Below are 23,335 nucleotides of genomic sequence, written 5' to 3' on the forward strand. Positions count from 1 at the left end.
GTACTAAATAAATGATAACTAGAATCTGTTTGGTTGCTATAGGCAACATCTCCACTTTTTCAAACCCGCAGTTTAGTAAATCTAGCCCTAAGTCTTCATCATTTAAACCTAACCATAGTTGGAAAGTAACGTTGTTGAAATGCACAATATTGTTCCAACATCTAACAATTTTTTGTACATTTCCACATATTGTGTGTTAAATTAGCTTCTTGAATTTTGGACAGAATCCTGTCTCATTCTTTACAAGGTGTTTCCTCTGTGCTAGTGATACGTAGGTCCTGTTTATTGTTTTTAGGTGTAATTCTTGTAGTCTGACTGAGTTTAAAGCTTTCATTATTTTCTCTGCGTGGTCTAATATCTTAAGAGTCAGGGAGGTCTTTCGTATAAGAATTATATTCGATATCGGTTTGCACAAGAGAAGCTCAATGATTCTATTTCTTTAGGAGTTGGGCCACTTGCACTTGGCTGATGTTGCTGTTTGTAGTGATGTGTTTGTAAGTACATTTAGAAATGTGAGAGTGGAATGTTATATTTTTCTCTTAGCTGTTGAAAGCTATAAAGTTTGCCTCCCACGGGTCGAAAATATTCCATATTTCTGTAATACCTTTATCTTCCCAGAACCTAGATGTTGCATTAGATAGGGACTGAGTGAATTCTGGGTGTTAGATAGTTGGCGTATCTGTAGTCTCTTTTGTATGTTTTTGTTGATAGCATTCCATGCTTTTAGGAAGATACTTTGAAGAACCTGCCGTGGTATAAGGGATTTTAGTAGATATAGGAGAGTTGCAGGAAAACAGAGAGAGGGAAGTTTTCCCTTTAGATTTCTATTAGCGAAGTGCTACAACTGTAGGGGCCAGTCCAAGGTGTACCTGAACATAGCTGCATGGGTGAATGCCAAAATATCAGGAAAGCAAAGTCCTCTATGTTGTTTTTATTTGTCTAATGTACAGGGCTTTCTCATTCATTCCAATAGACCATTCATTTCAATGGGGTTTCTAAATGTAGCACAAACTAGAAACCCCATTGAAATGAATGGGAAAGTTCTGTGCCACTTTCAAAATCCATACGAAAGATTATCGCACGGGTATACTGAATGTGAACCACATGTCAGATGCATAGAGTTTATGTGCATTTTTACATGCCGCTTGTACTTGTGGGTTTTGACGCAAATGCCACGCCAGTGGGTGACCAGCCTTACACTCATGGCCCAATTTAAATAAAGGTTGAACAGCACTGCCTTAGAAAACAAACGCATAATGCTAAATACACTTGTTTAGAAAAGTCAAAGACTATAATCTCTGCAAAACTAAATTGAGAACTTTATTTCAAGAGTAGAAACATTTACAAATGACCTGCATAGAATTGTAGAAAATTTCTATCTACATATAAAAGGAAATGACATCATTGAAGGTAAATAGCGCTTTATGAAAACACCTAGCAAGAGATATCTCCTGGTGCTTAATATCGCATTTGAAGGAAAGCACAAAATATATTTCTGGTGGCACATTGTAAAAGAATAACTGAACTTTGCAATGTATTTTATTAGAAAAATATACACAGCATTTTGTTGTGATCTTCTTCGATGCTAGTTAGTCCTTTTTCTTGTTTTTTGGCTAAGACACCCATAAACCACAGACAGCTCTATATATACATCATCCGAGTCTATTATAAATCTTTACATGTAAATAATTTTGAAGGAGACTGGAAGTAACGTGGTTGTATTAAACGGATACCACCATATGCTTTCAAAAATATACTTTATATATCCCCTTAAGTTAATACAGAAGATCTACGTTACATGTATCGAAGATTGTCCTTTGCATTTTCCTTCATTTGGTATTGTACCTTCAATATGACGTTGACCTTGTATCGCCACATAAAGCCACAATGCATCACTTAAATTACTATATAAACATTTGTTTCAAAAGAAAAATTGTAATAGCTTTGTTACCATCCTTTCTTGGTACCATTTTTCTTTCAATCTATTACAATGCAGCGATGATTTGCATAGATTGCAGTGTGATTGGGGAAATGTGAACTAGAGAGGGGACTGAAGTAGGGAGAGGATTTATAAGGTGGGCTGAGGAGATGGAGAGTTTGGAGCTAAGAGGAGGTAAAGGAGACCGACAGAAAAAGTAACAAGCAAGTTAAGTTACCCGTGATGATTAAGTTAAGTTACGATTAAGTTACCCATGAGACGATTATAGCCAGATAGACTGTTTTAGGTGGAATTGGCTGCAAATTGTTAATTCCTAAAAAAAACAGCGACCTCAAGCAAAATCTGATTGGGATGTCTCAAATGTGGAACGTGCCAGGCGTTAAATCCGTAGCGGTGATTACTTCTTCCGTGCGCGGTTGTAATCCTCGCTCGACTGCACTAAGATCCAGCGGTATGACCCAAGTTTCAAATATTTCTTCCGTTCTGGCCCCAAAGTTATGTTGCCAAAATGGACACTGATCCAGTTGACATACGCATGACATCTTATCAAGGCATGGACTTAAATATGTGTGCGGAGCTTCTTTTGTATGTCTTTGAGTGGGAAGAGAATTCTTTATTGTTTAACAAAGCTCCAGTAGAACGTTTGGTAAACACCCAAAAATTTATTTCACCTTCATGGTTCATATCTAAAAATTAAAACTTTGGTGTTTAGTGCTCCTTTAAGCCCACAAAATGTCTGCCTCCATTGTCTGTAGATGACAGATGCTTCTGATTTCTGGGAAATTTCGCAGACTTAGATCAGAGTTGTGCCACTTTTGGATTAGGACCCCAAGTATTTACCAAAATGGATGCGATCCAGGCGATATGTGCTCGCTTTAGTGTTTGTAGAAAAAAAATTATATATCTGGGGTGGTTTGTTCTGAAGTTGGGATGGCTACAGCTTCATTCATTGACTATAGATTAGTGCCAGACAATAGATGCGCTGAAACGTTAAATGGGATTCCCAGATGGGTGAGCTAGCTTCAAATGAAGTTTGCAAACAGTAATCAAGCAGGAAATGAGCAGGTGTTAAATATGACTATATGTTACTTTTATCAAGTATGACATTTCTATGTAACTGGGAGTCCACTAATACAGGGCAGGGTGAAATTGTCACAAGCACTCCTCGATCCTCTCTACGCATCCTCCTAAATCCATGTCTCTCAACACTTCGAATAACAAGTCCCTCTTGGCTCCAGAGGATCCTGTGCGGTTTATCCAGACGCTGAGCATTGCGTACTGAGCGTCTTTGTAATGTTTGTTGTCTTGCTCGGATGTCTCAATGATGTAGTTATTGAGACCCAAACGCCTAACAAACTCCTTCCAGCGGCCAATGGGAATACATTCGATGATAGTGTACAGTATTTCTGGACCTAGGAGCATAAAATAAGTGGAAAATAATTAAAAATATATCAATTAAATCTCTCTTTTTAACAAAATTAATTCTTATGACTGCTCCTACTGGACCATAAATCATGTTTTACCCTAAATATAATACATCTTATCATAAATAATCTTCACATTCCTGTCTCAGTCACATCCTGTACATAAAACATACTTTCCTCCTCGTATTACAACCTATCCCAACAGCCTACATAAAATACACCCAGTACCTATAACTGGTGAGATTGTTATATTTAGATTGCTTTAACCCTTGTGGTACTCTCACATTACTCTATCAATTGTGCCACACAATCTGCCCGACCTCTTTTGTATTTCACTAATGGATTTAGCCAGCGTGTTTGGAAATAACTTGGCTTTGCTCCTGCTCTCCACCTACTCCAGTGCCCAGTCAGTTCTCATTCCCCCCTCTAGTCCCCTTCAAGGTACACACACTCTCTCCCTGTCAGGCGACGTCCCTGCCGCTCAGCTCCGGTGCAGGGACGGATGCCTGCTACCGTGGCTGTCGTGTCTGGTTGCCGAGCAACCACTGTTTACCACCTACGCTTCCTCTACTTCGCTGGGAGCTGCCCTGGAGAACCGCGACCTGCGTGTCCCATGCGGCGAAACCCAAACTCCCTTGTGGGTGTCCCTTGTGAAGACCAAGGGCGTGTTAGACTCACGCCTCCAGGTGCAGCAGCTATTATCTCAGCAAGTAGGCGCCATCTAACACTCCCTGCTCAAGTCTCTTTTAATTTCACTCCTCGTGTCCCTTTCAAATAATCACCCACCTGTAGACATGTTTTAGCTCCAAACTCTTCACCTCCTCAGTCCACTTTCCAAACCAAAATTTCCTCTTATTCTAGTTTAGTATCTGGTCAAGATTCTCCCCTTACTTCCATCTCCTATCTGGTAAACATTTAACTCTTACTCAAACCCCCATCTGGCCCACATTCTCCCCTTACTCCAGTCCCCCACCCAACGGAGGTCTGGGCTGGGGAGCACTGGGTCGGTCCCATAGTGGGCTACATTGGGCTTTCTCACTGGGCCACCTGCAGTTCTTTTCCTTTAAAAGGAAAGTTTTACCCCCTGGGCTAAAATTTGACAGCCCTTCCCTGCCCCTACCTGGTCCAAATTTTACCTCTACTCCAGTCCCCAACCTGGTCCACATTCTCTCTCTTATCAAGTTCCCTATCTGATCAGCATCCTTCCCCCTTCTCCAATCCCCTATATGGCCCACATTCACCCCCTACGCCATTCTCTTTTCAGGCCATACTCACACTCCTTGCTAGAGTCTTCAGAGTCACACTCACTCTCCTTTCCTTTTATATAACTCCTCGTATTTCTCAAAAGTACTTTCTACATAGCTTCTCTGTTATGTCTACAATAGAGAGGCCCTATAATCACACTGACCTCTTCCCTGACACTCTTACTACTATTCTACTTATCCTCATCCTTCTTCTTCGCTAAGGTTCTGACTATTGCTCAGCGCACTCGTAGTTTCACTCACTCTGCAGGCGCAGTGCGCTGGTCTGTAAGGTGACATCGGGTAAAGTTGTTGCACTTTGCAGCATTATTTGTTGCACAACGTTGGGATTGTCTACTGCGCATGGTGTGTACCCTGGGAGAGGCTGGTGTGCATACGCCACCTCGCTGCCGTCTTCCATCTAAAAAGATTAAACAAAAGAAATGTTAGTCTAATTTAATGCTTGATTTTTTCGTTTCATTGAAATTAGTAACATTTTTAACCCCTGCAGAGCCTATGAATTGGAGCAGACTGACAGCTACTATGAGATCATTAATAGATGTGATAGTCCAGTGCGGAGGTAGAAAAGATCAAAAGATGGTCAATTACACCCCATATATTTCCTGCTCTCTTTCAACCCTCTCTCACAATACAGAAGCACCTAGGACTAGAGGGTCAGTCTCTAACAGGTTAAAGATTAAGGTAGAACTTAATCTAAAATGTATTCTTAATTTGATATGGGGGATTTATATTGTAAGCTCCAATGCCTCAGAACCTGATTTGAATGATTACATAATTTCTGTACAGCGTAAATAATATGATCAACACTATATAAATAAAAAAATAACAATAATGTCGGTTTTTGCAAAGCGACATGTGGGAGGGGGGCATTGACTGAGGACTGCTGCCCCCACCCCCCTAGCAACCCTGGCTGTTTCCCATTCATGTAAAAATAAAAAAAAAAGTAATGTCTTAATGCACCCCAAGAATTCTAGACTATAATATGGGATAGAACTCTCATACTTACCAAACAAGTAGTCTGTGCAATAGTTCCTGCAAGAGATTAAATAAATCATGTCAGAAAACTGTATAACTAAGGCTATTAATAAATGGCTGCTTGTAAGAGAGAATCAACATATCTATAGATCATTTCTGCAGACATTTAACCATTTCATAGATAAGTAAGCTCACAGAATACGTCAGCACAAAATCTTGATTACACACAGACACGTCATGTGTGCTGTGTATAAAATATTCCAACATTTTTCTGCTCGTCTCTACCCGTAAAGTTTTGTACACATGAACACATATCTCCCAACCACCCCAAATTAGGCAGGACAGTCCCGATTTGAGGGCTCCGTCCCTCCATCCCGATCGGGACAGCTTTGTCCTGCTGGTGGGAACTCTGTCAGAGCAGTGGTGAACGTGTGCCACATACGGCACGCCCCCTGTCCCAAAATATTGGGAGGTATGTGAACACCATATGTTAGGGTGGTGGATATTTGTAAGGGGCTTTCCATCTTAAGACAACTACCACATATGCATTTACCCCTCATAGGATATGAAGGGAGGAACCCCTCATCTAACTGATGCCTGGGACGGCCGGGGGTTGCAGACAAGAGTACGACTGTCCTATGCCCCTTTAAATTATACAGCTAGTGTCCTCTTCTAGAGTGAGGTTATATTGCCTCTACAGCGCAGAATGGTGCTAGTAGACCAATGTATCTAAAATGACAAGATCCATAAATGTGACTCTGGAAGTAAAGGCATTGTCCACCTTTTTTTTCGAGAACCCAGTAATAGATACAGTAAATGGGGATGAAACAAGCAGTATATTGTAAGTGAACCCAGAAACAGTCAATGTAGCAAGTCCAAGTAAGCACGGTTTTGATGTGACTCTATGCTCTAGAACCCCACACTGAGAATTGCCCCAAAAAAGGTGCAAAAGAGCCTGAGAAGATGGACATGCCATTGCATGCTGGACCCAATTATATGGAGGCACAAATGGTGTCCAACGAGATTCTGTAACTGTGTGTGTCTGTGTATTGTCTCACAAATACACATTTCCATTGCAAAATATTCATACAATGGAATGCTTTTGAGGAAAAATGCAGTAGCACATCATGGCGATGTCTGACTGTGCTCATGTCCAGTCGATACCCGTGAAGTTACATCGTCGTGGAGTCCCTTCACAACCGTTGCGGAGGCACTCCGCGGAACATTGCCAGAAATTGAATTCACCCATAAAGGTCTTGTTTCATTTTATCCATCATTTATTTCTTGGTAAATTCTACTCATCCATAAAGGAACAGATTTAACATCCCAAGGGAAAAACCCAAGCACTGATTGATGATGGCTACAGCACGTCACCATGTCATTCACCCGCCTAGACCACCAAGTTCATTATACCTTCTATGACGTTAGTTTGAGAACAGGTCTTATTCTGAAGATAGGAAGTGATCTTCTTCCGTTGCATCCAAACAATGTAAGCCACCGCAGCCACCAGGACCACCGCAAGGGATATGATTCCTATCATTATGACCAGTGGAACTTTTTCATTTTCTGAAACATACATAACAACATCTAAGATGGGTAAAAAAAGTATATTCTTTAATACTAAATAAAAAGTACTTTCAACTAACACACATCAATGTGGCAATTTTTCAAAGGGGTCTAGAAAACATAAATTGGGATTCCATTTGATTACACACACACTGAGTAATTAAAGAGACTAGCCCCATTCATCAAGGGATAAATGAATCAAGCTGAGAGTTGCCAACGGGTTTCAAATCTGGAGCCTATAGTAACCAATCAAATTCTAGCTATCATTTACTATAGTCTACAAAATGATAGTTAGGCAACATCTCCACTTTTGAAACCCACCAAAAAACTCGTAGCTTGATACATTTACCCCTTATTGTCCGGTTTATAGATTTATGAATAAATGCTTTACACATTCTGTAACAGTGTCTTCTACAAACAGCAGTGAAATGGTCTTTTAGAAGCACCTCCAGTATTTTGGACGTCTTTAATATGTTACCCATTGTTAGTTCTTTCTCTAGGGTATGAGCGACTGTTATAAAAACAGTCAAGTTCATGTGTAAGTGACATTGAAGAGGGCAGAGCTAGCACTAATTATTGTAATTACTAATACTAACAGGACAAGACAAAACTACAGGGTCAGACCTACCTATAGCCAATAGGTAGGTGTATCCCTATAGTCATATATTATGTAATAATAGGCTGCATCCTAATGAGTGTTGGTTCAACCCACAAAAAGGCCACTTCCCGAGTTGGTGCCATTTATTTCATACAAAATGATCAAGGCACTTGGCGTCATAATTGATGGCCTTACCGAATAATACCTTCCCAATAAAAAAGTATATCGGTACAATGTCCCTCTAAAAACAAAGTCCATACATTTATATTAATAAATTGTGCTGGGGTTCTAGAAATGAGTTGCTACTGTGTATATATCAGTAATAAACACAATTAATCTGCAGATCCACATAAAGAAAATGTCTTGTGATAATTATTCAGATTTACCTTTAGGCCTAAAAGACTCCACAACCCGAGGACAGTGATCTTGACAGTCAGTACTTTGACACCTAGGATTAAATGCCATTATTATTTCAATGATAAAAACTCTTTAGACAGATCTGAAGCCCACCAAATATGTCACCTAATATATTAATGCGTGTGGAGGTGAGATGAGCGAAATTTTAGAACTGTCCCACCGTATCTTAGACTCATACCACACTTGGGTGCAACATTTCACGCGTTTCGCTTTGCAGAGCATATCACGCATTTCGCTTTGCATAGCATATCACGCGTTTCGCTTTGTATAGCATTGCTCAGAGTGCACCTAGAAATTAGCTTTTACTGTTCAGGTACAACACGGAGGAGCACAATCCCATACAATTAAAGTATAAGATGAGACCTGAAGACTGGTAGCTCTGAGCTGTTGCAAAAATCTAATCCTTTTATGTGCCCCACCACACAGCAATAAATATCCTCTAAACATTAACCCTCTCCAACACAGTATTTCCATTTTTAATAATATCACGGTGCAAAATTAAATTTCTATTACTGCTGTGCTAAATTGTAGTTCGCAAGCCATTCCTTCTCTCTCCAGTACCGGTTGCACGGGTTTGTAGCAAATCTAGTGCACACATTAGTGTACAATAGTCTGGGCTACTGTCAGTCACAGAGAGCATCCAAAGAGTAAAGGCTGCAGACATGTGACATTTGTTGAAGTTTACTGCTTCATGTGATTGGCCCGATTCTCCAGCGTGCCTTAATTATTCAGCAAACTTTGGGCGAATAGGGAGTGACTAATTCACAGATGGCATATCTTTGAAATTTTGCAGAGTTTTCCGAATCATCTTAACCGGTTTACACACTTCCACTGACAGCATGTGAAATATAGCAAAATGTTCAGCACAGTAGTAAATGTACTGAGCTGCAGTGCCACTTTTGACCAACAGGAGGAGATAGAGCCAAGACAGGGGAGTAACTACTGTCCTAGTGCCAGGATTTTATAATTAAGTACATTTATCATAGTAACCTCCATGTTTTACTTACTCTTTACATGGGCGACACTTTCTGGCTTCTTCGTCAAAGAAAAACGTATGAAAACATTTGCAAATGGTGTCATTGTCATCATTGCCTGCAATGGAAAAATTCAGAGACTATGTAATTATATACATAATGTGACAGATAGTCGGAAACTAAGACCATTCTCAAAGAAAAGCCTGCTTGCCCACTTTTTGAACCTCCCCACCGGAGATACTGCAGCGGAGGTCCATGGGACAAGTACTGGGGGATGTGACAATTCGATTTGCGCCATTGCGGCCCTCCCCCTGCTGATAAGTGACGCAGTTCTTTCCATCACAAAGCGGGTGGCGGGGGCCATGATGACGCGATTGGCATATCATCGTTCATGGTTGTTTATTTTGGCTGCCCATGGATATGGCATAGGGTCCAACTGTATACAGGGAGCAGCTTTGTGCCTGATCCCAGGTCAAGAAAAATAAACAAACTGATGGTATAAAGATTTGACTGATAAGTTATGGAGGTAAGAAACCCTTTAGGTCTAGATTTAACTGCAGTCAATATTGAGAGTAAATCTTCAGATCTAGTAGTAGGAGAACCGTGTAAATCGGAGGGTATTGTTGGAATCTTCTGGGATTGGCACCTGGTTTATGTGATTGGGTTTGTAGTTTAATAAATCCATAGACTGTGGTCTCACAAATGGTTTTGGGAGGAGGTCTATGTATATCTTATAACGCTGTTATAACAGGATCTAGTGAAAGTTAATTAAGTAATTACCATAACAGGCTAAATGCCATAATAAGAAAACAGTAGATTACAGAATCCTTAACAGGTAACATGGAAGTACTTATGATTGCTTAAATAGTTTTAGTAATTGCAATTGTTATGTCTATATGTCTACTTGCAATATAAAGACACAAACACAAGACAAACTTTACTGATAAAGGAGGATATATATATATATATATATATATATATATATATATATATATATTCATATTTATAATTATTTTTAATTTATTCAATTTACAAGATGCATGTATTCCAGCATAAACGTAAATATGACCACTCCTCGCTGAAAATTTTGTGGGGGTTACTTACACTTAACAAGTTCAGTTCCATTCACGCATTTGCTGCAGTTCTGACATGCAAAGTTTTTGTCTTTTGCCGTCTTGAATTGACCATCAGGACATCCACAGAGGACATCTCTCTTCCCAGTGCAGGCAAGCAACTCAATTTGACCATTTTCTAAAAAAACAAGCAAACAAACTAATTAATTATCTGCTAATCAATCTCCACACCAAATAAAGCAATCCAAATCCTATGGCAGGAACAGTTGATCAACAGAGAAGTGAGGAGCCACTCATCTGTCTGAGAATGGGAAAAGGAGAGATGGAACCAACCACTTGTCAATCTTATCATTAGGTCAACGTTTGGAGAAGAACTTAATTTCACTTTCTAAAAGGTAGAGACATAATCTAACCCTCTACTAGAGAAAAACATAGCAAGGAACCTGACCATCTTATCAACAGAAGGAATGAGGAACTTGAACATCTCATTTAGAGAAGGAGAATGAGGAACTTGATGAGCTCACCGACTAACCAGCAGTGCTAGGGAAGGAATGACTCTCGTTGTCTAATCAACAGTATGAGATGGAAGAAACAGAGTATTTCACCATCTAACCAACATAGCTAGGGAAGGAATTATATTTTCATCCTCTAATCATCATTAGGAGACCAACAGAGTGTTAGAGATGTGGGATACTCTCACTCATTATTTAACCAACAGTACTAAACGAGGAGCCGTCCCACCACCTAACCAATAAATCTAGAGGGATCCCCGTGCCTTTCTCACCATCTAAACAACACAAAGAGAGGAATGAGTTTTACTATCTGGCTATGTGACCTAAGGTGCCCAAGCTTGGGCTGATCTAACCACCCAGGAAGCCGATTGCCATGCACATGAGTCATTGCCAATACACTCTGTTTCAGACCTACTTGGTGACAAATCACAGTGTGCATGGGCCCCAAAAGTCTGTTGATCATAATCAACGTTATATCAGGGCATGTATGATGTCCGTAGGATAGGGCCAATGGCTCCTGGATCCTGATCAGCACCATTAGAGCAGTTTGGGCTTTTGGGTGCTGAAATAGTTAACCTAGGGATATAGAATGTTCTGCAGATTGTGACCTTCATTTCCTGAGGAAACAAAATCATTTAGAATTTGACACAGCTTTGTTTTCCAAGATCAGAGTTAGGGAGGATATGGGGGGAAACTTGTCTCTTATCTCTAAGATTAATTAATGTCCCAAGACATTGACCTTGATTAGAAGGGTATTTTATAATAGTCTTAGAAATAAAGTAAATAAGTAAAAAGTCATTCAGGGCTCCTTCGCACATACTGTAGGTGAATACCATTAAATTCTGTTGTTATGATATCTCTTTAATGCATGAGAATTCGGTCGTGCTGTATATGTGACTTATAAAAACCCTGTATCTAACCCTACAAGCCAGAAGAAACTCTACACGCTCCTCTCTCCCTAACATGTGTTATCCAGTAGAACCAGAGTAAATGGACAGATTTTTCTGATTTGAATATGGTGAGGGCAAGTTGGGCAAAGATCTTGTTACTGGGCACTAAGGGTATAGCTGCGTGTATGTGGGCACTTTTAGTCTAAGTTGGCTATGTGAATGGCCAGACACTGCAAGTGACTGTGGTCACTGGGCAACAATTTATTCCCTTGTTTTTATAGGATAGAGCCCAATCAATCAGGTGATTTGCTGGCAGTTCGATAAATAACAGCACCGTTAGCGGTCAGAATCACTGCATGTATGGGCACCAGAGATCACTCCATGATTAGTCAGAAAAAGAGGGCATGTGAAGGGGGCTTGACATATTATCACCTGGGAGAGAGAATATGGCTGTCCTATGACTCACAGAGCAAGTTATGCATGAATGTTACTATACATGGAACAGGATATCATCACCTGACAGAGTAGAAGACAAATACAACTATTCACATATCTAAAAAGCTACAAACAACCAGTGTTGGATAATAAAAAAAAAGGGTGTTTAGGATGGTAGAGTGATGCCCAGGGGTTTAAGAAGGTCCACACCGTTCCATGTGAAATCAGTGGTGCAAGTATGACTTTGGAATATATAGTTAGCCCCTGGTGCCACCTTAGATTATCTCTAGTTAAAACACTTTGTACAATGTTTATTCATTATAGCAAAATGCTAACTGTGAGGCTTAGTGTGCACTGTACTGTACTTGTGGTGATGGCCTTAATGTGTGTTTCTTATTATTATTTGAAAGCCCTCCCATCCTCACCGTTAGCATCTCCTTTCTCCGGAACCCCATAGTTTACAAGTTACTTAATGCCAGTTCAGAACCGCTCAGCTCTACTCTACGTGGCAGCAACTGGAGAATTCTGAAGTGAATAGGGCTTGCTCAGATTGTTGAGATACTGCTGAATGGACACACGGTGGAATTCCGTGGTTCGTGCCATCAGTAACATCTAGAAAATCTGCACTGTCCCTTTCAAAGACTGTACAGCCACTGTGAGTAGGAGAAGAGACCATGCAGACTCGTGTCAGGGTGAGTACCCTGGACACTATGGGGGCCCTGGGGAAGGTATGCCCAGGGTTTTACTGGGTGTAAATACACTGGCGATAGCTTGAGCTTGACACAAGGCTAATAGTAATTACAATCAACCACTTATTGGGTGTGGGTGCATCGATACTCACGGAGTAAGCAATTGCTGCAGGATTCGCAATATTTAGAGTGGCTTGGCTTATCAGTATAGGAGTCGGGATCACAAGGAACGCAATCTGTTTTCTGTCCCCGACCACGACAATCAGTTTTCACTTTAAAACCTTAAAAAAAGGAGATAAGATATCATTAAGATACAATATCAGTTGACAGTCTGTGTGGTCTTCTAATAAAGCAAGTCAAGTCAACAATAGTTCAGAATTTGTATAATCATATTAAGCAAGTTGTGTACAAGGAACATGAGCACGATATTCGGTTGTGCACATTTCCAGGTACTAGAGTACCCCGATATTGCGGATTTTCTTGCACACGTTTGCGGGGTGCGAGGAAAAAATCTGCAATGTTGCATCTCTGCGGACTGCCCTGCATTCTCAGTGATGTCACTGGTTCCTAGTGAAGGGATAGGCTGCATTCTCAGTGATGTCACTGGTTCCTAGTGACTGGATAGGCTGCATTCTCAGTGATGTCACTGGTTCCTAGTGAAGGGATAGGCTGCATTCTCAGTGATGTCACTGGTTCCTAGTGACTGGATAGGCTGCATTCTCAGTGATATCACTGGTTCCTAGTGAAGGGATAGGCTGCATTCTCAGTGATGTCACTAGTTCCTAGTGACTGGATAGGCTGCATTCTCAGTGATGTCACTGGTTCCTAGTGACTGGATAGGCTGCATTCTCAGTGATGTCACTGGTTCCTAGTGAAGGGATAGGCTGCATTCTCAGTGATGTCACTGGTTCCTAGTGACTGGATAGGCTGCATTCTCAGTGATGTCACTGGTTTCTAGTGAAGGGATAGGCTGCATTCTCAGTGATGTCACTGGTTCCTAGTGAATGGATAGGCTGCATTCTCAGTGATGTCACTGGTTCCTAGGGAAGGGATAGGCTGCATTCTCAGTGATGTCACTGGTTCCTAGTGAAGGGATAGGCTGCATTCTCAGTGATGTCACTGGTTTCTAGTGAATGGATAGGCTGCATTCTCAGTGATGTCACTGGTTCCTAGTGACTGGATAGGCTGCACTCTCAGTGATGTCACTGGTTCCTAGGGAAGGGATAGGCTATATTCTCAGTGATGTCACTGGTTCCTATTGAGTGGATAGGCTGCATTCTCAGTGATGTCACTGGTTCCTAGTTTATGGATAGGCTGCATTCTCAGTGATGTCAATGGTTCCTAGTGAATGTATAGGCTGCATTCTCAGTGATGTCATTGGTTCCTAGGGAAGGGATAGGCTGCATTCTCAGTGATGTCACTGGTTCCTAGTGAATGGATAGGCTGCATTCTCAGTGATGTCGCTGGTTCCTAGGGAAGGGATAGGCTGCATTCTCAGTGATGTCACTGGTTCCTAGTGAATGGATAGGCTATATTCTCAGTGATGTCGCCGGTTCCTAGGGGAGGGATAGGCTATATTCTCAATGATGTTGCCGGTTCCTAGGGAAGGGATAGGCTATATTCTCAGTGATGTCACTGGTTCCTATTGAGTGGATAGGCTGCATTCTCAGTGATGTCACTGGTTCCTAGTGAATGGATAGACTGCAGTCTGAAATATGTCATTTCTTTGTAAATTATATGTATTTACATGTAATTTAAAGCTTCACCCTCAGCTGCATCCAATAAAAATGGTATAGTCATAAAGCTATTACCTATATACATATATATATATATAGTTGCACTGACACAGACACACCCTGTCTGTTTGCTGTGAGGAGGAACATTTCAAACTATAAGCAGCAATGGATATGTGAAGGAGCAGCATATTAAACAGATAAGCAATAAAGATGTATTATCTGGTATCACATTATCACCACTGGAGAGGATTGGTGTCCTTGGGAAGGCTCTGTTCACTCTCTGCTTCACTGTCTCTGTTATGAGATCTGTATATCCACATACTCATGATGTGTGAGTCACGTTTCTATCTGTCCATATATGTCATACTTGCCCACTTTCTTCAGCTCCCTTCCGGGAGCCAGCCAGTAGAGGGGGGCGTGAGGGGGGCGGGGTGGCCAAAATGATGTCATTTTGACCCCGTCATTTGACTGCAGGGGCGGGGCCAAATGCCGCGATTCACCGGGAATCGCGGCATTTGGGATCTAATTCTGCCCACTTCACTAGGAAGTGGGGCACTTCCTAGTGAAGTGGGCAGAATTCGGGAGATTGCCACACTCGCCCGGGAGTCCGGGAGACTCTCGCAAAATGCGGGAGTCTCCCGGACATTCCGGGAGAGTTGGCAAGTATGATATATGTATGATTAGTATTGTTGATATAATAATACTACACTATTGTGGCGCCCTATCCCATTTGTTTCACTTTCATACATATAATTATATATATATATATATATATATATATATATATATGCATAAACAGTTGCCTATAGCTAACACTGATAAAACATATCCAAGCAAGTCATTAGTGTGTCATCAGTGTGTTTGGGCATGAATGCTGCATATTTGACATTGCTATATTAGTATGCTACTAGTTGTGCACAATTGAATAGGATTTCCAGGGGCATTTTGCAGCTGAGAAGATGAATGTATACATTGCGCAAGAACATTGGGCACTACAGGCATCAACATGACACAGCTGCTTAATACAACCAGTCATTCCAGCAATCTACGTTTATTTAACCGATGGTTCCTCTTTTATAAGATACAAAAATCTAGCTGGATAAAACTGCCACATCATAGCTACCAATCAGATTCCAGCTCTCATTTTCTAGAATGTGCTATATAAATGAGAGCTAGAATCTGATTGGTTGCCATGGGCAACACCTCAACTTTTTTTTTTTAAGAAAGTTTAGTAAATCTCCCCCTTTGTCTGTTTATTAATACCCAGTCTGTATAATAATATATGTTACTAAGTTGATGTTGAGAAATACTTTCTGCAGAATTTGATGTCAGTCACCATATGGTAACATTTTAGAAATGGTTCACTGTAAAGTACTAACAGCCTTCTACATACAAAACTCAAGCAATCAGGCGGATTCACCTATCCTGCACAAACCTCTCCAGTCCTGAAACATGATAAGAATCCTGGGCCTGATTCATTAAGGATCTTAACTTAAGAAACTTCTTATTTCAGTCTCCTGGACAAAACCATGTTACAATGCAAGGGGTGCAAATTAGTTTTCTGTTTTGCACATAAGTGAAATACTGACTGTTTCTTCATGTAGCACACAAATATCAACTTTAACTTTCAGTGTACAAATAAGCTATCAAGTATTTGTGTGCTACATGAAAAAACAGTCAGTATTTAACTTATGTGCAAAACAAAATACTAATTTGCACCCCTTGCAATGTAACATGGTTTTGTCCAGGAGACTTAAATAAGAAACTTCTTAATTTAAGATCCTTAATGAATCAGGCCCTCTGTTCCTAACTTGTTACCTTGTGTCAACATATTTCTCAAACCAGACTATTAATATTCACCTATAGATCAGCCTGCACTACCCCTCTACTCCTTCTTTCCATGACAAGTTCAAACAAACGTTCTTAATATGTAACTTACCATAAAGCTGCCGTGTGTGGGCAGATGTGGAAGACAGACAGTTATACTTTTTTTTTTTTGCTTTATTATTTTATGACAGATATAACACTAATATATGGGCCTATGTAAGAGACAGTCACATGCAGAAAGATCTACCTCAATACAGATTTCAGATAAGTTACTATACGTTTCTATTCTCATGTATGATGCAGTTTAGCTCATTGCATATCTGGGTGTATCTAGCAAAATGAAAACTTGAGGTATTAGTTCCTTTTTTTTTTATTTCTGTTTAATGTAATAAAAAAGTGTCATAATGTAATGAAATATAAATGCCTACAAAACTGTTTACCACTTTAAAAATCCAAAAGAAAAGCATGCTGCAACTTGATAGAATATAGCAGCAATCTAATGAATTATATATTACAATATATATTATATTATAAGATAGAAGAATATCTGGCGTCTCATTACATAGCGTTTACAAGGGACAATCTATATTTGGCAAACACGGCCTCAGAGGCAGAACTTGAGACCTGTGGGCCCCGATGCAGGGGAGGAGGGAACTGGGGCCCCTGACCCTCTGCATCTGCCATGCAGGGGGCCCCATTATCACCATGGGCCCCGGTGTACCGCAGCACCAGTGGTAGTTCCGCCACTTCACAGCCTTATCCTGATCAACTTATGCTGGCCAGCCCCCATTCTGCCTCTCTAAGCGGCCCAAGTCTAATATAGTCACAAATCTAGATACGGACGTATTCTGGTATGCATGTGGAGTACAAATAGTTACTCTCCAAAAATTGACGTGCACCAAACTCTAATTGAGTCCCAGTATCTGTTACTTAGAAGCATTGACCCAGTCCGATGACCCGAAAAGGACATTGCTTGCCAGAAATTGTTCTGTCCTGATTTTGCCTAGATAAATATTGGAAGGTGTGACTTACTTGCCAACCTTTGAAAACGTAATTCCGGGAGATCTCGGGATGGGGGCGTGGTTGGAGGGCGGAGGCGACGGGTTGCGGTGAATCGCGTCATTTTGTCCCTGCCCCACGCGATTAACTGCAAATCACGTCATTTTGGCGAGTAAGTTGCAGTATGCGGGATATTTGCCTGCTCTCTCGGGAGTCCGGGAGACCTACCCAAATTTCAACTGAACCAACAATGTTACCAAAGCATCATCATCATTTATTTATATAGCGCCACTAATTCCGCAGCGCTGTACAGAGAACTCAGTCCCTGCCCCATTGGAGCTTACAGTCTAAATTCTCTAACACACACACACTCACACACAGACAGACAGACACACAGGCGAGTGTCAATTTTGTTAGCAGCCAATTAACCTACCAGTATGTTTTTGGAGTGTGGGAGGAAATCGGAGCACCTGGAAGAAACCCATGCAAACATGGGAAGAACATACAAACTCCACACAGATAAGGCCATGGTCGGAAATTGAACTCATGATCCCAGTGCTGTAAGGCAGAAGTGCTAACCACTGAGCCACTGTGCTGCCCCATCACATTGCAGAACATATAGCTATGCAAGCTCTGTTAAGCATATATTGTATAACGTGTACTCACCCGCCAAGCATTTGTTGCAGCAGTAATCAACCTTTCTAGGTTTGTATTCACTGTCATTGCAAGATATTGTGCCATTTCCTCTCTCGGCTCTTTTGTGCCTACGGGGAGGTAGACTGAAGCCCACAGGTTCACTTTTAACCAGCAACGCAGATTGTAGAGGGATATTGATATCCTGACATATACTGGGGAAAACCCAGATGAAAGAGATCTGCCAGACAATAATAAATTGTTTAATACTATATTTCTGCATAAGTATATAAAAAAACATTTCACATAAACCACAAAAATAATGGGCTTTAAATGCTAAATCTAACAAAGTACCAGCAGTTTAGGGCCAGCATTGCATATATTCAGTTTGGCCAAATCCAGACATTTTTCATTGGATTTGGCATAAAACTTTTCCAACATCAAAACCAAACCAAAAAACAATTTGCACACTGACCCCTGTCTGCTGACAGAGGAAGTGACGGCCACACCAGACATTAGGACTTATGACCATAAAGGGTAAATGTATCAAGCTGTGAGTGGGTTTGAAAAGTGGAGTTGTTGCCTATAGCAAACAATCAGATTCTAGCTATCATTTATTTAGTACATTCTACAAAATGACAGCTAGAATCTGATTGGTTGCTATAGGCAACATCTACACTTTTCAAACCCGCCGGAAACTCTCAGCTTGATACATTTACCCGTAAGCGTTCATCGGTCTCTATGACCCTGACAGCGGCACCTCCTACCTCCATCTTCAAATCAGTTCCATGGTCAGTCAGGACTAATGATTATTCACTCAATCCTGAATGACCCCTTAACATTGAGGCCGTCAGGTGGCTGAACGTTGGGGAGATCTCGTGCAACAGATGACTAGTAGTTTGGGTGGGATAATTTGTGTAAAATATGATTGTCAAAGAGGGGTATTATGTGCGATATGTTAGCATTGTGGAGTGCATAACTCTGAGGTATGAGGTGTGCAATGGGGGCTCTGCAATATGTAGTATGTCATGGGGGGATTACACTGCAATATGGAGTGTACTGTGGGGGGATTGCTCTGCAATAAGGGGTATACTGCTTGGGGGGAAGGGGGGTTGCTCTGCAATGCAATATAGGGTATGCTGGGGGGGCGGGGCAGCAATCTGCAATATATGGTTGGCAATGATTATTTTTCCCTGTGTAATATATATATATATATCTCTATAATATAAATGTCTAGTGGCGTGTGTTAGTCTGTCTGTGTGTGTGTGGAAAAAATAAAACCAAGCTGCAGCGCCACCTGCTGGGCGGAGTTATACACTGACCTACTAAATTCTTAGTGTGTGTGGAAAAAAAAATCAGAAAGGGCTGAAATTTGGTATACGAAGATGTTTTTAATTTGTTAATTTAATTTGTTGATTGTTAAAAGTGTTTATAAAGATTTAAAAAAAATATATATATATTTCTTGAAGGAGAAGTGACAGTTGGGAGTGGTTGGTGGTTGCCGGGAGTGACAGTGGGGAGTGGTTGGTGGTTGAGGCCTGGGCCATGGCCCAAATGCATGACAAGAACCTTTTTAACACCTTAAGTAGCTTGATTTGACTAGAACGCATGAATATAATGCACGGGTTAACTTGTGTGTGTGTGTGTGTGTATATATATATATATATATATATTACACCTGTGCAGGCGAGTTACACACTGAGCATTACAACTGGCATACGGACCAGTTCAGCAAACTATCCACTTGTCTATGGATACAGATTTACAACATCTACCGACATTTACATCACAGCCTGAAGAAACAGTATTGTCCATTAATTATAATTTTACAAACTAGAGACTGTCACTGCAGACATGTTTGCATATTGAGCCGTGAACAAATGCAGTCGTCGAAGCGCAGTGGAGACCGCCATTCTGCAGTCTGTGCCAATATTATTGTCAAGGCGGCCAATCAACTCACTAGGAACCAGTGACATCACAGAGACATTTCATGGGTTAAACTAAAAATCCATGAGAACACTGCTAATCAGTTCACCAGGAACTAGTGATATCACTGAGGCTTGAGGCTCTGCGCCTCAAAATGAAATCTCTTGTTCAGTGTTAAGCACTTGCTGTGGGGGAGATCTCAGCACAGGCTCTGCACTGTAACACCAGCCTATGACTGCAACTTCCCGTAACACAGACCTCTTTCCTAATCCAGGAAACACATTCTTGTTCTCCTATTGCTGTGAGAATAAACCTGCTGGTAACTGGCAGGAGATCACACCGACAAATACCCTGGAACGCCTGATCCAAGAACAACATCAACTTATTTCACCAGTACGTCTGCACTGTAACCTGCTCACTGGTGCTGCTAAACAGAATATAGCAGAGTTTGTATACAGAGTCTATAGCGCACACACACTATATATATATATATATATATATATATATATATATATATATATATATATACATACACACACAAGAAATCCTATAGTGAAGGAGTTTGTGTAGTGTAAACACAGTTTATACACACTGACACACATTACACAGCCTCACAAGTTAATATAACATTACTTTATTTTCTGCTTGTGTGTAAAACCATTTCTTAGACAGTTCCATATTATATGACGTTGCTTGGTTGTATAATATACAGTGAGAGAGAAGGAGACAGAGAGAGACGGGGAAAGAGAGCAAGAGAGAAAGAGATGGGGACAGAGAGAGAGACAGGGAAATGGAGAGAGGGGGATGGAGAGAGACCGAAAGAGAGAGAGAGATGGGGACAGAGAGAATAATAGTGAGAGATTGAGCGAGAGAGAGAGAGACAGTGAGAGTGGAGCAGAGAGAACAGCGAGAGAGGAAGAGAGAGAGAAACAGTAAGAGAGGAACGGAGAGTGAAGAACAGAGAGAGAGAGAGACAGAGAAACACTGAAAGCGACATTTTTACGACTTTACAGCAGTCTACATTTTCTGGTGGTCCTTACATGCCCAGCAGAGATACCCCCCCCACCCCACCCCCATAGACTGGGGTCCTGGGAGAGTGTTTAACTTGTATCAGTGGAGAATACAATTCTCAATGTAACCCAAAGAGTAACAAATGTAACTTGTTTGACAATGACATGTTGCATGGAGACGTTACTCACCAGGAGGAAGAGCCCGGTCATTTTTCAGGTTCTCCTAGTTATGGGGATTTCCGCCGCACACTTGGACAGACGATTTGACACATTATTCCTGAGACTGATGGAAGTCCCTTAGTCCAGGAACTGCCTCTAACATCGTCTGCAGGTCTTTGGCCTCTCAAGGGTTAATCGCTCTCATTACATTTCTGTGTTGGTGAATCTGGATCCTATGTACATGATCAGATTTCAGATCCCAGGAAAGTCTGATCCTCTCTGTCTCTGTCCTGTCACTTCACGCTCTCTTCTTATGGCCCCTCCCTGCTCGCTCTGTATCCCAAACAGAGAAACTACTGAAGTCTGAAGAGAAGTTCAGGAAATGACAGAACTGAGAGGGAGTCACCAGCCAGGGGGCGGTGAGAGAGAGAGTTAGGTTTTACCTAGTTATGTAAATTTTTAGAGTTCTAATACATCAAGGTTACTTCCTGCTCCTCCTGAAGCTGTTCATCCAGAATGGGGAGAGTAGGAGATGGAAAAATGATTTCTGGTGAGAGTGAAAATATGGAGCTGCGGAACAGAGAGCAAAGACTGGAATACATTGAGATCTGGATAAGAGATAGATGGGAACAGAGAAGGAGGGATAGAACAGACTGATGCTTATTTATCACACTGCCTTGATTTGTGCAAGTGCACCTAGATTGCTGCTGATTCTGGTGCAACAATATGGCGGAGTTTGCGGAGGAGCAGAACTGTGAAGGGAGGAGCTGGATGTCCCTTTCAAGTGGAGGATTATAATAGGGGCAGATGGGGAAAGCTCCTGGGGCCCAGAGCAGAAGAAGGGCCAACGGCTCTGGCCAGATCCACTCTGGGGTAGTGCTGGTAAGATTACACTAAAATAATTGCCCCCTCAGCCACAACACAGCTACATTAGTTGGTTGCAAAACAAAGTGGAAGGGGGGTGACTTCAAAGACAAGTAGTAATAAAGAGTTTGTGGCCTCCTATTGGTCTGCGTGGTCTCGCCGCACTAGGCTGCGCACACAGCTCTGGCGTTTTGCCTTTGGTTATTATACAGCAATGCCAAAGATCTGCAAATATCTGCCTCAGTGTGCAGTGTCCAGGGCTCCAAAGAGACAGAGAAAGAGTGACCGAGACGGAGAGACACAGAGGGACACAGAGCGAGTTAGAGACAAATGACCCGACGCTGAGTTGGTCAGAATTGCATACAAATTACAGGCACCATTTGTGTGTTAATTAAAAAAAGCCACAATTGTAACCATATGTAAAGTAGCAACTATCTTAAGACTCAGGCTGATCTGCCACTGTAGCATATGCTCTTTGCCGCCAATGTTTTTATTTTATTTACAGCAAATTAATTCGCTATTATGCACCAATAAAACTGCTAAAACCTCTCCAATACAGCACACAAAAACCTAATATATGCAGAGTGACAAAGTAATCACCAATCAGCTTAAGCAGAGCATTCGCAAACAGCCAATCATAAGCTAGTCTCGCTGACCGTCATCATCATCATCATTATCTACTATTTTCATCTGCCCCCCCCCCCCCCAAAATAGTACAGCACAAGGGTCTTTGTCCCAGTCTGCAAACACTTCCATATTGTACTCAGCCTACGTTAGAGTGCCCTTGTCCCACTTATCCAGTAGCAGCGGGGTCAAGGAGTATGAGAAGGGAGAAGTGGCCCTTTTGACTTAGCTAAAAGCAGGTCATTGGTCAATTTGGTGAGGGCAGTTTCAGTAGAGTGAAGAAGGTGGATGCCAAACTGAAAAGGATCAATGAGAGGGTGGATGGAGAAAATTTGGGTCGGATGGTTGAAGACCAGACATTCAAGAATTTTGGAAGCAAAGGGGAGCAGAAAAATGGGAAGTTAGTTGGATAGAGGAAGGGTCAAGAAAGAGCTTCTTGAGAATGAGGGAGATAAGAGCATGTTAGTAGGCAGATGGGAAGATACTGGTGGAGAGGGAAAGATGGAGCGAGGTGTAGGCAAGCATTGGGGTAGAGGAGCTTGGCGAGAGCTGGGTTGGGGGGACAGGTTGCGTATAGACTTTCAGGTGGTCTGTGTTACAGTATCACACATATAAAAATATATGTGCAAATATATGTATCTAGAGGGGAAAGGGGTGGTGAACCTCACAGTTATGTGTTTGTCTCATCGGTACCTAGCCTCTCAATGCATTGCTTTCTTCAGGCTGTAGATCCTAGCAGCCTTACTTCCTAAAAGTAACTTGTGGAAACTCACACACTTACAGGAATCTCATAAACTGCTGAT

General features: G+C 41.4%; 1 protein-coding gene and 1 long non-coding RNA gene across 2 annotated transcripts in view; one reads left to right on the forward strand and one right to left on the reverse strand.

Annotated features, from left to right (window-relative positions):
- The window catches only part of LOC142160844 (uncharacterized), a 62,109-nt gene that overhangs the window by 3,640 nt on the left and 35,134 nt on the right, over window positions 1-23,335 (forward strand). The window lies entirely within an intron of this gene.
- Window positions 1,296-21,415, reverse strand: TNFRSF1A (TNF receptor superfamily member 1A). The gene is made up of 10 exons (XM_075215865.1): window positions 21,075-21,415; window positions 17,983-18,190; window positions 12,907-13,035; window positions 10,260-10,406; window positions 9,189-9,273; window positions 8,151-8,212; window positions 7,014-7,166; window positions 5,632-5,657; window positions 4,869-5,025; window positions 1,296-3,351 (listed from the first exon to the last, which is right to left on the reverse strand). Exons 1-10 carry the CDS (start codon window positions 21,093-21,095, stop codon window positions 3,092-3,094), a joined length of 1,248 nt encoding a protein of 415 aa, XP_075071966.1. The 5' UTR covers window positions 21,096-21,415; the 3' UTR covers window positions 1,296-3,091.

The sequence above is a fragment of the Mixophyes fleayi genome, chromosome 6 (assembly GCF_038048845.1).
Source record: "Mixophyes fleayi isolate aMixFle1 chromosome 6, aMixFle1.hap1, whole genome shotgun sequence".
Classification (NCBI taxonomy): domain Eukaryota; kingdom Metazoa; phylum Chordata; class Amphibia; order Anura; family Limnodynastidae; genus Mixophyes; species Mixophyes fleayi.

Coding starts and splice junctions, on each gene's coding strand:
- TNFRSF1A (XM_075215865.1), bottom strand. CDS start 21,095: ATGACCGGGCTCTTCCTCCTG. Junction 13,036..17,982: donor CTGCAACAAATGCTTGGCGG/GTGAGTACACGT, acceptor CCTTTTTTTAAG/GTTTTAAAGTGAAAACTGAT. Junction 5,658..7,013: donor TCAAACTAACGTCATAGAAG/GTATAATGAACT, acceptor AATCTCTTGCAG/GAACTATTGCACAGACTACT.